At 49.6% G+C, this 15,412-nt stretch overlaps 1 protein-coding gene across 1 annotated transcript; it reads right to left on the bottom strand.

Annotated features, from left to right (window-relative positions):
- Positions 1 to 213: 213 nt before the first annotated feature.
- Positions 214 to 14,063, bottom strand: LOC111143320 (synaptophysin like 2). The gene is made up of 6 exons (XM_022496981.1): positions 13,994 to 14,063; positions 13,756 to 13,830; positions 6,828 to 6,952; positions 5,540 to 5,741; positions 3,508 to 3,699; positions 214 to 1,949 (listed from the first exon to the last, which is right to left on the bottom strand). Exons 1-6 carry the CDS (start codon positions 14,045 to 14,047, stop codon positions 1,791 to 1,793), a joined length of 807 nt encoding a protein of 268 aa, XP_022352689.1. The 5' UTR covers positions 14,048 to 14,063; the 3' UTR covers positions 214 to 1,790.
- Positions 14,064 to 15,412: the final 1,349 nt, after the last annotated feature.

Below are 15,412 nucleotides of genomic sequence, written 5' to 3'. Positions count from 1 at the left end.
CCTCCTCAAATCCCTTCCCCAAAATCTAAAAACAAAACAAAAAAGAAAATCTAATTCTTTCACCGAAAGGTTCTGGAGCATTTGAAGATATAAATTTCACACTCTCCCTGTCAAGTGTGGAAACTCTGACCCAAAGAAGAAGTGAGAGCCCAAAGTCAAATATCCTGTCTTCTGGGTACCCCAGTCATGTGCACATGGATGTGTTTAGGGAGGTGAGAAGGTTGGAGGGGTTGTCTCAGTCCTGAGGAGAAATTGGCACAGGGCACATTCACCTTTGGGATGATAAGTGGGCTAACTGGCACCAGATTAGAAAATGGCTGGATTCTTCTTTCTTCATCCTTCTCTGAGGAGCCGTATGGCCAGGGCTGACTGAAATGCTTCTAGTTGGGTAGGAAATAATGTCCCTTTCCCAGTCAGCATTGACTCTTAGGCCCTGGGGTCCAGAGAGGGACTGAAGGAGGTGTCAGAAAGAGGAGACATATCAAAGACAAATATGAAACTGGGTCCCGAAGTGAAGAAGCACCAATAGCATTGGCCTGCCCTGGACAGGGTTCTGGTGGGAAGGGATAGAGCCTGGGAGAAATGAGGAAGCAGAGGAGGAAATGAGGGCAAACCAAGAGGGCATGTCCTTTTGTAAAGGTGAGATAGGGAAGTATGAAAAAGAGGCCAGAGAAGGAATTGTGGGTTGGGGGGAAATGAGGAAGAAATGGGCCCATCCATCCATGTCCTGGGGCTCTGGGCAACTTAGCCTCAAGATGGTCCTTTGGACCCTTCCAAAGTCCCTATCTGGACCCACAGGAATGAAAGGAAGGCCTAGACAGACATGGAAAAGGATCTTGAATGCCTCAGACCCAAGAGGCTGGGGAAGGGAGATGGACAGAGAGGTTGGAGGCAGGGAGGACTGAAATGGAGATGTTCCTAGACCCCTCATCTTGTGTCCCATATGTGGGACTAAGCCCAAGAAGGAGGACAGGAAGGAAGGTCAGATTTCTAGGGCAAGTACAAGTGTAGTTTTGGTAGAAAATGCCCCAGCCTGGAGGGTTGGGAGGACAGAGGGAACAGAAGAAATACTTCCCCAGCAAGTGTCCTGGCTTCAGTGTCTTGAAGTTGCAACCCAGTTGCAATATTTCTGCTCCCCACTAAGTCCAGGCCTCATCAGGACCCTCTACAGAGCGTTTTTCTAGGCTAGTTGGCCTCCTGGCTTCCCACGCGGTAGGCTGTGTGGGTGAGCAGAGGCCAGAGGGAAAAGTCGGAGAGTTGGGGCTGACTGGTGACTGACTGATTGGGGAGACACAAGGCTTAGATGACAGCCACTGGGGGGGAGGGAGTTCCTGAACCACTGGTGGGCCCTTCATGCAAGGGACCAGGAAAAAGGTTGCCAGCCAATTTCCCCTCCCCCCACTTTTATTGAAGCCAACAGGTTGATAGAAGTGGCTGCTAGGAACCAGTCTCAGGACTCTCTCTCCAGCCCCTTGCAGTAGATGCTCATTCTCAGAGGCTGCAAGGGTACAAGTAAGACCCCAAGTAAGATGCTGGGTTTCAGGCAATAGACAAGAAGCACTGAGCTCCTGCTATCCGAGGCTCCAGCCAGAGGCCGGATAGGAAGCCACTGGGAGGGCTGCCCAGGTTTCTGACAGTTGATGCCTGCCCATCCATTAGCGTCGTCTCAAAGCTCAGAGCCCAGAATGAGCTGGGGAGGGGAGTTGGAGAAGGAAGAAGAGGGAGGTCCTGGAAGCCGGAGGTGGTTGAAGAGGTGCTGTCCTGTTCGGGAGTAGCCAGGTAGGGGCTGCTTACTGCTTCTCCACTGCTCCCTGCTCCGCTGTGCTCTCCTGGCTAGGGCCCTGGCCCTGGTCCTGGCCCTGGTCCTGGCCCTGCCCGTGCCATGGGGTCTCCTTGAACACAAACCAACAGTTCCCAGCCCACAGGAAAAAGTTGATGAAGCCGAAGAGCTGCAAAAACACCAGGGGAGTTTGTGAGAGTGGTAAGGAAGGCATTGTGGGAACAGGGAGGGGGAGTCCCTGGGGTGGGTCGGGGAGAAGGCAGAGGGCTGGAAAGACTAAAATACAGAGAACTGGATGTAGAGGCAGGTTCAGTGCTGATTCCCACTAGCGGTTCTCGGGCCAAAGTCTCTCACTGTCCACAGCATGCACCTGAGTTGTAGCTTGATCTCTGGGAGACTCTGGCCCCTGGAGCAAAGCATCATGCAAAGCAGAGCAAGGCGCTTTCCACAGCAGGGTCCTGAGTGCCTTTTCCGAGGGTGGGTGTGACCAGAGCTGTCCAAGGTGCTCCTTTCCTGGGGCCAGGGACCCAGCCACGGCTGTATTCAAACATTTATTCAAAAATACTTAAAAACCTATCAGCAGGAAGTACTGGGGGAGGCGAGCGTACTGATGTCCACAATTAACTTTGAAATGCATTAAAAATACGGTGGTTTGGGGTGCCTGAGTGGTTCAGTGTGTTAATCCTCTGCCTTCAACTCAGGTCATGATCTCAGGGTCCTGGGATGGAGCCCCACATTGGGCTCTCTGCTCAGGGGGGAGCCTGCTTCCCCCCCTCTCTCTCTGCCTGCCTCTCTGCCTACTTGTGATCTCCCTCTCTCTGTCAAATAAATTAAAAAATGAAATCTAAAAAACAAAAGAATACAGTGGTTTGATGGATAAAGAGGGGCAGATAGATACGTGATAAAGCATGTCTAGGAAAAAGTTAATCATACAGTTTAGGTGATGAGTGTGTGGGTGTTCATTGTAAAAGTCTTTCAACTTTACTGTATGTGTGAAATTTTTTACAATAAAATGTTGGGGGCTAAAACCTATCAGCAGGGTTCCAGCAAGGTCTAGAAGGCTCCCTGGTATGCCAGCGATGAAACCCCTTCAGTGTCTGGGCCTTGGGGAGTTCCAGGCCATTTTCAGGGCAGGGCTAAGGTAACAAGGGGTATCTGAAAAGCTCAAAGCCTCAGCTATGTGCCAACTGATATGGAAAGATTTCCACATTCTAACAACCAGGATGGCCAAACCAGTGTGTACCAGTTGGACCCACCCCTGCCCAAAGCCCCTTTCCTGCCTGGAGACCTGAGTGACAGTGAACCCCTTTCTCTCACTCTGGGTGTGCTCCCAGTCTTGAGCCCCACCACAGCCTGTGCGCCCCTTCACATGCTCACATGCACATGTGCACACGTGCACACACACATACATTGTCAAGAGGCAGGAGGGGTGGGAGCATGCCTGGATGTGGGGAGAAGGGAAATAGGAGGGCAGAATACAAAAGGAGGAAAGAACAGGAGGCTAAGTGGCTCTTGGGCTCCCCCCCCCCAAAAAAGAAAATGGCCTCTCCGGGTCATCCAGAGGCCAGCAGCCATCCTTAGGTGCCAGAGTCACCCGCTCCAGTTTCAGGGGATACCAGCTGGAGAGACACCCCTCTGCTCCTCTCAGAACCTGCTAGCTGGGACAAGCCTGGGTATCTGGGATAACACTGCCTCCCCTAAACCCCTTCAGCGGCTGCAGGTCTCACCACAGAGATGTTGGCCAGTCCCATCGAGGGCGTGGCCCCAGCACTGCACACTGCTTCCTCTCCGTGGCACACAGACATGGCTGCGGTCAGGCTGGATGGCCGCGTAGCCCCCTTGATGTCCGTCAAGCCCTTGCCCCAGGCGGCCGCAGCTACCAGCCAGAAGAAGGTGAAGGAGACAGTCACACAGAAGTCCTGGGAGGAGTAGAGGGACAGGAAATGTACTCAGAAAGGCCCCCCTGATTGTCTGCTTCTCTTCCTCTGGCTATAAGGCACTGGGATCCTGCGGTGCTAGGACAGCTACCTCTTGCTGTCCTACCCAACATCTGGAGCCTCAGGGAGCCCAAGTCATCTTAAGGAATTTGTTCATTGCCACCCAAGGAATGCTGCCACCCAGGGCTCAGTCCCTCAGAACTGAGTTCAGGCAACAATGTATCAAGGTACCTGCTGGTCACTGCCACCCCCAAACCCAGGTGGCCTAAACCCCCACTCTCGACTTCAAGCCTTTTCTTCGATCACCACTGCTCAGCTACAGCTGGTGGTAGAGAGCAGACTGCAGGAGACAAAGGGGATCCTCTAAGTTACCCCTTCAACTTGCATGCCTGGGATAGGGAAATGGTAGAGGCGGGAGAATGTTAATGATGGCTAACACTCAAAGCTAACTAGATACCAGATATTTACACGCATTTTCTTTTTTTTTTAATTTTTTAACTTTTTTAGAGTTTTTTAAATTAACATATAATGTACTACTTGCTTCGGGAGTACAGGTCTGTGAATCATTAGTCTTACACAATTCACAGCACTCACCATAGCACATACCCTCCCCAATCTCCAAAACCCAGCCACCCTATCCCTCCCCTCCCACCCCCTAGCAACCCTCAGTTTGTTTCCTGGGATTAAGTCTCTTATGGTTGGGCACCTGGGTGGCTCAGTGGGTTAAGGCCTCTGCTTTCAGCTCAGGTCATGGTCCCAGGGTCCTGGGATCGAGCCCCGAATCAGGCTCTCTGTTCAGCAGGGAGCCTGCTTCTTCCTCTCTCTCTGCCTGCCTCTCTGCCTACTTGTGATCTCTGTCTGTCAGATAAATAAATAAAATCTTTAAAAATAAAATAAAATAAAATAAGAGTTTCTTTTTTTTTTTTTTTTTAAAGATTTCTTTTTTTTTTATTTATTCATTTGACAGACAGAGATCACAAGTTGGTAGAGAGACAGGCAGAGAGAGAGGAGGAAGCAGGCTCCCCGCTGAGCAGAGAGCCCGATGCGGGGCTCGATCCCAGGACCCTGGGATCATGACCTGAGCTGAAGGCAGAGGCTTTAACCCACTGAGCCACCCAGGCGCCCCAAAATAAGAGTTTCTTATGGTTTCTCTCCCTCCCCGGTCCCATCTTGTTTCATTTTTTCCCTCCCTACCCCCCATGACCTCTCACCCTGCCTCTTAAATTCCTCATATCAGAGAGAGCATATGATAATTGTCTTTCTCTGATTGACTTATTTTGCTTAGCATAATCTGCTCTAGTTCCATCCATGTCATTGCAAATGGCACAATTTCAGGGTTTTGATGGCTGCATAGTATTCCATTGTGTATATATACCACATCTTTATCCATTCATCTGTTGATGGACATCTAGGCTCTTTCCACAGTACATGCATTTTCACTTAACCCCCCCACATGCTATGAGATAGGTATTCTTTTATCCTTATTTTATATTGAGAAAACTCAGTAGAAGTGACTTGTCCAAGAGCACACATCTAGTAAAGGACTGTCCTGGAATCTGAACCCAGGTAGTCTGGCTCCAGGGTGCACTTCTTGATGCTAGTATGCCATCTGTGAGCACAGCAAGTGATGGGGGCTTGGTAGACGCAGAGTCCTCAGAGCTGTGGGAGTCACAGAACCTGAAGGGGATGAACAGCAAAGAGCTGGCAGGGAGACCCTCAGGTTCCACACAGGGGTGTCCTCCCTCCTCAATGTGACATCAGTCCCAGAAGGCTCATCTACTCAGTTTCTCCACCCCATCCCTTCTGGCCGATGTGCACTCACCACCAGTGGGAAGCGCTTGTTCTCTGTGTAGAGGTTGTGGAAGCGCAGGTAGAGGACTAGCGCAGCCATGGTGTAGAAGAAGGAGAAGATGCCCAGGGTCACAAAGAACTCGGCAGGAGCAGAGAAATCCCCCATCAGGTGCATGGTCTTGGAGGTGGAGTCATCATCACAGAGGGGCATCTCATACTGGACCCGGTTCAACCTGCAGGGGGCAGGGGGTGCCATCCTGAGCTCGGGGCAATCCCCTCCCTGTGGAGGCAGGGGACCAGCCCGAGCTAGGAGTCATCATGGGCTGCTTCTTGCCCTGGGACTCTTACAGAGCCAAGGAAGGGGGTCTGGGGGGAGGAATGTTTCTAGAGGCAACCTTGCAGTCAAGACAGGAACATCCCCAGAAATCTGTCCAATTCTACCTCCCATTCAGTTGCTACCCAACCCTTTGCCCAGATACAGAGACCGTGTATTTCCAAGTGTCTTCAGGGCCCTTTAGGTCACAACCACAATATATATACAGTGCCATCTATTTCTGGTAGCCAAACCACCAGGGAGATCATCTTCATTTCGCCCCTGGGAGAGTACAGGTCCACAGTGGCCAGGTTAGGGTTGGACTTACCCATTCTCAGGCCTTATTTAGCACCCCTCCCCCATGAGACTATATGGGACCAAAAAGGACAGGGGAAAAAACAAACAAACAAACACGCTTTTATATATGAGAGACAGTTAACCTAACTTGACGATTGGTACTAAAAATTTCTGAGAAGGCAAGCTCTGTCTCCAGTTCTCTTCTGAGCAGTTGGGACTCCCCTCCATAGGCTCTTAAATAGCCAGGAAAGAGTCTTCTTTTCTACCTCCTGGTCAAGGTGTATTTCCTTAGATTCTAGGGTACTAGGTGAGCACCCCACATCAACTTTTTGGATCTAGGTACTAACAAGCTCCCTAACCTTCAAGGCAAGGAGAAGGTCACTGAAAGTTAGAGAGACCTGTGCAATTAGCCTCCATCCCAAACTGCATGAGTTCTTTCTGTAGGAACTCTCGTTCCCTGCTCTTGGTTATCTATGGACTGGAACGTTATTATAACAATGACCTATCTGAGTTTCCCTGATATTTTTCTATGGTTAGTGTGTCTGAAATTCCTAAAGGGTGGGAAGGACTCAAGTTTTGTAGTTCTATTTGAACCTGGCGTGGTTCAGTAGAAGGTCGTTCGTTAGGCTTCTGGAGGAGGAAGAGACCAAGCAGGTCCTGTTAAACCAGCGAGGGAGGCTGTGTGGGGTCAGAATCAATTCCCGCTCACCTGAAGGGATAGCCGAACAAAACAATGATGGAGCTCACATCCTTGGCTTCGTTGTTGCAGCGAACTGTCGCTCCTGTCTCCCCGCTGTAGGAGCCGCAGGACCCGAAGGCGAAAATAGCAAAGAGCTGAGGGAGAGGGAAGGCCCTTTGAGAGTCAGAAGGCCTCAGCTGGCCAAGGAATATCTCCTCAGAACCACCTTCTGACTCTCAGCAGGTGTGGTTACAGGGGGGGAAGGATTTCCTTTAATCAAGTCCCTCCTAGGAAGGGACTCATGGCTTCCCTTGGCCTTCCCACCTCAGGCTGCTGTGCTCACTGCACCTGAGTGCCAGACCAAATAGCCCAATGAATGAGGTTGATTTGGAGTGGTGTCCAGAAGGGAGATGCAGAGAGAACAAATGGAGAGTTTCCACATCTCCTCACTGGATGTGACAGGTAACCTCCTTAAGATGATGACAAACTCAGAGCTATTCAGGCTTTTGGAAACGTCTAGCATAAAGCAGGACCTGAATTTCCTCCCCAGGGGAGAGACACCCTAGAAATAGATTCCTCTGTGCCACCTGGGATCAGGCACGTGTTGGAATTCTTTCCATTTCTCCTTTGGAGCTGTCATTGAATCTTGTCACCGTGTCACTACCTTCCAGTGGCTTCCTGCCTCACTGGAGGTATAGCTAGAAGGGACAACTTCTGCCAAGCCTTCAGAGGGGAACTAGGCAGGGAGCTGTCCCACGCTCTGCCAGCCTAACTCCTCCTCTCCCAGAGGTTCTTTTCCTCACAGCCAGAGTGCTGGCCACGTCTCTGCTGACTGTCCTGGCTCAAGCCCAGAGGAAAGTACCTTCCACTTGCCTTATCAGCCTCCACTCACTCCCCAGTGGTGTTTCCCTTTGTAATCTGTTGATGCTGCCATCACTCAGTGTTAAGAACCAGGGGCATTTCAGATCACTTGAATTGTTTTCCTCTCCACTTTTCATCACATTTTACTAAACCTCCTGTCTTGAGTGAGATGAAATTTCCTTACCCTATGGTTTTCAAACTTCTTTCTGGGAAAACACACTGGTTAGAAAAGGAAGCGAGAAGCTGGACTCTCTAAATGTCCCACATTGTCGGTCCAGGCCCCGTCTCCTGTGCACTTACCTCGTACAGGCTTGTACATGATGGAATCATTCTGAGTAAGCACAAAGCTTATTCTGCTAATGATCGTTTTCTGTGTGTTTCTCCGTGTCTTGGTGTCTTGGACATTAAGCACTTAGAAGACAGCTCATCTATGTCCCAGGCTTGCACTCAGCATTTAGAATAGAGCTGTGTGCACGTGATTTTCCTAATGCTTCCGAGTGTTGTGGAGTGAGAAGAGGCCTGGGTTAGGAGTTAGGAAATCTGGGTTCTAGCCCGGGTCCGGTCACTCAGTAGCCGGGCGAACTGTAATAAAGCACTCCGCTCTCTGAGTCTCCGTTTTCTCATCTGTTCAAGGAGGGGTTTGGAGCGGGCAGTCGAGAGGCCCTGCTCTCACAGGATGAGGGTAATGCTGTCAGTGTGCTCTTGGCTGCGATGGCCAGCAGCTGTGCTCTGCCCCTGCGTAGTGCCCGGCGCCACTGCCCCACCTCGCATCACCCAGCCTGGCAGAGCTTCTCCGTGCTGGAGCCATTGACCCCTCTCTAAAGGTCACAGTGAAGACCTCTCTGTTTCCAGGAGGTTTAGTTCACACAAATGAGAATTGTCTCCATTTTTAAAAAACATCAGGAAAGGAGAGAGTGTCACTCTCTCCAGGACCTGAATAACCTCCTCATCTGGCTTAGTTTACAGAGGCTGAAGTGGAGCCCTGTTGGCTCCTGTTGACAGAGCTGAAGAGAAGTTGCCCAAAGCCTCGGCCTCATTACCCCATATAGACCCCAGCCTCCACTGGCGCAACGATGGCGCCTCTCTAGCTCTTCCTCACAGGAATTCCCAAATTTTTGTCAGCTCTGTGAGCCTCTTACGGGTTTCTTTATTCCTCTTAGCTTCTGGCCCTCAGAAGTGGACACACAATTAGGGTGTCCCATTCTAGGAAGGCGAGCACAGTTGGATATATTTTTACCCATCAGCAGTTAGCTCTATCTAGGTCCCCTAAGAAAATAGGTATTCCTAACTTTGGGCAATGAATGGTCAGTTGCGGAGCCTTCTCTTCACCAGCACTTCCTTGACAGGCACATCTACAAAAAGATGATACTTATTGAGCACCTACTGTGTACCAGACACTGTTCTAGGCACTATCATTTAGTAGTGAACATAAGAGAAAAATCTCTTTCTTTGTGGAACTCGTGCTCTAGGGCTGCTTTATCCACCACGGTAGCCAGTAGTAGCTGAGTGTGGCTATTTACATTCAAACTCATTAAAATTAAATAAAGTTAAAAATTCAGATGCTCCATCACACTAGCCACATTCCAAGGGCAACATTTTAATAGCCACATGGGGCTAGCAGGTACCATACTGGACAACACAGACCATAGAACTTCACCATCATTGTCCAAAGTTCTGCTATAGCTAGATGATAACCTTGAAGTTCTGAAAATCCTGACCCTGTTCTGTGATTCCTCCAAGAGTGAAATATACCACAAGAGTTTTAGTACTAGCTGTATTTTCTTCTCTTCTGATTCTCTGAAAGTTGGGAATCCCTAGCCACCTTACACAGCTCTTTATCAATCAGAATATATAATTAAATCTGAACATCACACAGCCATATGATGCCAGAAAATGTAAAGTTTGCTAGGTAAGTGGACAAAGGGAAAAATTTGAGGGGAACCTCACAGGTTCACAGGACAGCAGAGCAAAAAAGATCTCAGACGGGGGTGCCTGGGTGGCTCAGTTGGGTAAGCAGCTGCCTTCAGATCAGGTCATAATCCCAGGGTCCTGGGATTGAGCCCCATGTCAGGATCCTTGCCCAGTGGGGAGCTTGCTTTTCCCTCTACTCCTTTGTCCCCTGCTTGTGCTCTCTTGCACATGCTTGCTCTCTCTCTGACCAATAAATAAATAAAATCTTTATTTAAAAAAATATCTCAGAGATTATTAAGCCCAATGGTCTCATTTCACAGAGGTGGAAATTAAAGTCCCAAAAGATCAAGTGACTCTTCCAAGGTCCTATTTAGCCATTGTGAGAGCCAACCTTGGAATTCAAATCTCCTGATTCCCTGTCCAGTGCTCTTTCTACTTCATTCATTCATTAATCAACAGTTACTGACCATCCCCTATGTGCCAAGTGCTGGTGACACAAAGATGAATAAGACCTGGTACCTTCTCTTTCAAGTTTGTGACAAGGAAAAAAGTGTCATGTTCAAACAAAATAAAATTCTGCATCACAAAGTTATTAAGGCTAAAAAAGAGAGAGAGAGAGAGAGATGTCTCTTATGTTCAGCAAAGATTATAAGGAGGCAGGGAGTAGCTCTGTACTTGGGATGCAGGAGCAGAGAAAGACACCCTGACCTGGCCCCCTCGACCTTTTGGCACCAGATCTGCCTTCTTCCCTAAATGTGCCAGGAGGCTGAGGCACAGGGAAGAGCAGGAAAGAACTGAAACCATCCATGTCACCAAACACGAGGATTTGAGTTAAGCAAACTGCTCAAAAAGAACAGGAACCAAGGAGAAATGGAGTCCCTGAGCTGGGGATGGGTTGGGGGGGAGGGAGGAATCTCTTAAGTTCTGATGCCAACCAGCCTTCCTCCTCCTGGTCCTGTATTGCTGGGGACACTATGGTCATACGCTGCTTTCCACACCCTCCTCCTCCCGTCTCTGCTTCTCTTTGGGAAAGGTGTCAGAATAACCTCGCCAGTTTGGTGCTGACTTGCTTGATGGTGATGATCCTTTGAGAACACTCCCATCCCCAGTTAGTGCAGGGCACAAGGAAGACAAGTTCTTCCCCTACTCCCACCTCTACAGTCATCTCATTGGTTTTATGGACTCTGATGGGATTCTTTCGCATTCCCCACACCAACTGAAATAGTTTATTTTCATTACAGAGTCCCCCAGAGCCAAGCAAGTGGTTTTGGCACCTCAAAGGTGAATTACTGATTAGGGATACACCCAGTTGATAATAATATGACTTACTATAGGAACAGTGACTGAGTAATTCAGTAGATTCTTTTGTGCCTTACCCTCAAAGTGAGGATTTGGCAGTGACATTTGAGTAATCTAACCAAAGGACAAGTCTAGCTGACAGACTGCATAAAGAAGAAATTTAGGGGCAAGGGGAGGTTTAGGAGCGGGAGGAAGGGGAATCAACACTCACTGAATAACTCCTGGGCTGCTTGGACTGAATGCTTGGATGCTTTACAGAAATCACCTCCTATAATCCTCCAGTGAACGCATAAGATAGATCGTACCCTCACTTACATATACGAAACGAAGGCCCACTAAGATTTCGTTACTTACCCTAGATACCCTAGATTCTATGGCTAGAAAGCAGAGGAGACTCAATTTAAACCAAAGCCCATCAACCTCAAAATCTGCCCTTTTTTTTAGGAAACCAGTTCTTTAATAATTGGTCTAGACCCATGTTATTTTGCTAGCTTTGTGAAGACTTAGTGAGACTCCAGAATTGGAATTGAGGTGAGATGAATTTCTGAATTAAAAAAAAAAAGACACTCTAAGCCAAGCTCCTGACTAATAAAAGTCTAACATTGCTTTCTTCTTACCAGGATTCCAGCAAAATTACTTTTGGATAACAATGACAACAAAAGTTTTCAAGCATCATTAGTATAAATGCAAGAGCTGTGTGTTCTTTTTTTCCTTTTCCAGCTCAGGAGCATCTGAGCCCCCTAAGCAGGAAATGAGTAAGAATCCCAAAGGACATCTTCACTGTCATTTCTGGTGCTGGTTCCTGTGCTCGTTTACAGGAGCTCATCCTGCAGAGAATCAGGGCCAGTGAAACTCACGCTCTGAATTCAGGCTGCCGGGATGGAAGTAAAAGCAAATCATGTCTCCCTTTTATGCTGCCCTTCCCACGAAGGCTGAGTTCAGAGTCTAGCCCTGGGCACCCGGATTTAGCACTATGAGAGAAAGGTATCACCCTCTCTAAGAAGCTGAAGATCATAAAAGTCAAATGGGTCTTAACTCTTAGGGATCAGTGCTTACCCTGGGAGGAGACTGGATATTTTCCTAGGCATTGCCTTGTGCAGCCTTTATAGAAACATGGTATTGGTGGGTGGGGAGGGGGGTGGCACTGAGAAAATGATAGAAGGATTGAAAACAGAAGGATTTCAGAATCCCCCACCAAAGGATGATTCCATGGTCTAATAACCTCATTGTTTCCCTTATCCCTTGACAGTCTTTCTCAAATTTCCCCTAGATCTATTTGTCTAGTTTAATGATAAAATTGTACTCTTGCATTTCAGGTTCTGCTCCTCATAATGGCTCCCTAGTTCTGGATGGCAGTCACAAGGAGCCTTAATAACATTCTTATATGGCCACCACTGGTATTCAAGTTGGTGGATCAGAACAGGGAAGTTGGGGTGGGGGTGAAATTGCTCAGTCAGCAGTCCATCCAACAGCTCTTGAGGTAGTAGGGAGGGTGGAAAGTCCCCACCAGGTCTCAGAGTTTGCACTCGGGAGCTCCTTGCTTGGCCTATAGCCCCAGTCAAGGTTTCAGATATCTGGAGATAACCCCAAATGCACTATTGCCCCTGAATTCCAGGTCTGATGATTCCCATCCAAACGATGATTCAGGAATCGGTGACACGGTGCTCACTCTTGTCTCCCGTGAGTTAAAAAGCCCTCTAGAACTCAATCCTCCTCAGTCTTAGTGGTAACTTATTCGTTAGCTGAATTCTGTGCTGGAAGCACATTAATTAAGCTATTCACACACCATTTGGTGTGTAGATTGTCTAACTTAAATCTCCTCTGTTATAGTGCACTAAATGCTGCCAACAAGTTTTCATGATTTGAAAGAGTGACTACACCTGCCCCCATGCCTAACTTACACTCAGGAAACCTTGGGCACTGCTAAGGACAGAGAATATACTAATATCTCAAAGTACCAGTGAGGTAAGGAGATATATTTCCCGTCGACCATTACAGAGGACACTGAGGCTATGGGCAAGTGATTTCTTCAAGGTCACGGGGTGAGCCTAATGAAGGGCAATATTCTGGCATACCGACCCATTTAGAACAGAAGAGGACCCTGTGGATGGTGTGATCAACAGTTAACTAATGTTGGAAACTGAGGTCCAAAGAAGTGACTTGCCCAAGGTCACAAAGCTGGAAAAGGCAGGTCCACGTCTAAAACCCAGAACCCCAGCTTCCCTATTCAATGTTTTGTTTTATTCTACAAGCCACATTTTGGCCACAGTGTGATTTTTATTGTCTTAATATTTTTTCTTTTATTTAATCTTAGAGCCCCAGGCTTCATTCATTCATTCATTTATTCATTCACACTTTCACACAGTCACAAGAACCCAGATCACTCCAGTGACCTCAACAGGACAATTGCCAGCCAGGACCCTGTCCCTGGAGCCCACCTTCAAGATCAGCCAGGTCCCGGTGGGTTTGGGGGCTGGATGGTTTCCATCGCACCCCTCCTCTCCTCTGCCCTCCGTAGCTTTCCTCGTCCTCCTTGTCCTCCTCCCCCCTCCCGCCACCGAGGAGTGGTATGTGCAGGATCAGAGTTCTGGAAAGGTTACACCCGGGTTCTCTCGCCCGGGTGAAATGTGAGCGCCCTGGGCAAGGGCTCCTTGCACATAGAAGGACCGAATCCCGGACTCCGCATGCCTTGCTCCTCGCTCTCCAGCCACCAAGTGCTGGAGAAGCAGCCCCAGCCCGCCCCTCCCCCGCCCACCTGTCGCCACCCCCCACCCTTCCGTCACGGCGGGCCGCAGCACCTCCCCGCCCCCCACTCCGGCCACATTGCTTCGGGTCAGCGTCACAGTCCAGGCTCCCGAAATAGCCCGCAGCTAGAGCGTCGACTCACCCACTGGAGAACTTTGATGAAGCCTAGCGGCTCCTCCAGCCGCCGCCAGCGCAACCCCACCAGCAGGCGGTCCACCTGCGGAGACAGGGACGGCGGAGTGTCAGGGCGGTGGGGGACCCAGGAAAGCGGTGGTCCTCTTCCCACTCACATTCGGGGGAGGGGGTTGGAATAAGAGTCCGGCCTGACCCCCAGGTGGAGAAGGGGTGGTAAGACAGCCCCAGGGGCGCGCGGGTAGTACCTGCTGGCGCGGCGACTTGTCCGCCGCGCGACTCGAGCCCTCCGTCGAAGACATGCTGGCAGAGCGGGGCCGGGGCGCAGCGCCGGGGCTCGGTTCCCTGGCCGGGAGGCTGCGGCTACCGCGGTGGGACGAGGGGCTGCTGATCGGCCGCGGGGGCAGCGAGCTGTGCGGGAGCGCGGGCGGCCGTCGGCGGCCGGGGCTCCAGACTGAAGGGGCGGATGGCGGGGGCGCTGCAGCTGGCGCTCACCGAGGCCGGGACCGCCGCTCTGCCCCTCCGGCTGCAGAAAGCCCCCGAGTCCGATTCAAACTTCTGTCAAACTCCCGAGCGCACTTGGCAGCCGAGTCACGTGGCGTGCGCTCGCTAACCCTCCTCCCACCCCCTCTGCCCAGGGTCTGCCCGCAGGGCGTCTTAAAGGGACCTGTGGCCTCCGCGGACAGTTCGGCCGCGAGGGGGCTCAAGTTCCTGGCCAGAAGCCTCCGGGGCCAGTCTCAAGCCCTTACACCGCAGCCGCTCCAAGTCGCGGCCCAAGTAGCAACCAGCCTGGACGCACCGCGGTTCCTAGTTCATCTTTCCCCTTTGGCCTGGATTTGGGGCCGCTCTGCGCCGTTTTTCTCTTCTTCCGCACCACAGTACCCAGAATCTACACCATTTTCATAAAGCATGATCAGCGTTGATACAAGGTTCTGAACCTTACGGTTAACAAACTGCTTGCTTTCAAAAAGCTCCGAGAGCCCCTGCAGAGGGGAAGGGCAATAGAACAAAAATCGCTCACTTTTTATTCCGTCTAGTTAGGTGTCGGTTTAATTTCTTTTTAACAAAAGATATTCATAAGTTGGTGACAAAAATTATTAATCTTTAGAAAGTATAAACTCATTTTCCTTTATAGTAGACGTCACCATTTAAATGAGAGTGAAAACAGTCTTTGAGGAATAGGGGGTTTGGAGAATATTTGCATTGAAAAGTTGACATTGTTGTGTATGATTGACCTTAAATCGATCCCTAATTTTCAAAAAAGTGTTTGGCAGGAGCCCTGAGTGGCCAGTCATGAATATTACACGTTCGGTTTACTTTATTGTAAATAGTGAAAGGTTAAGTGATTTGTCCAAGGTCACTGAGTGAGCCAGGGGGCGGCGGCCAGGACAAAACCTGCCTGTGCCTCCGAAGAATTTACTTCTAAGTATGTATCCTTCCCCTCACGAAGTCATTATTGGAGGTCCCCTTTGGTGCTTTAGAATGACTACTTTTGGAACAAACATTTAGCTATTATTAAGACAATTCAATCCCCCATTGAGTAAGTGCCTTACCACGGTTCGGGTAGGAAGGCGTGGCTGGACTTGAAGGAAACTTCTCCAGCCTATTTCCATGCAAATCTGGACGAAATAAGAAACAACAGAGTTCCCGATCCAATTTTTAACAAA

Source organism: Enhydra lutris, unplaced genomic scaffold (assembly GCF_002288905.1).
Source record: "Enhydra lutris kenyoni isolate GAN:26980312 unplaced genomic scaffold, ASM228890v2 scaffoldscaffold9, whole genome shotgun sequence".
Classification (NCBI taxonomy): domain Eukaryota; kingdom Metazoa; phylum Chordata; class Mammalia; order Carnivora; family Mustelidae; genus Enhydra; species Enhydra lutris.
This window is presented reverse-complemented; position numbering and strand designations above follow the sequence as displayed.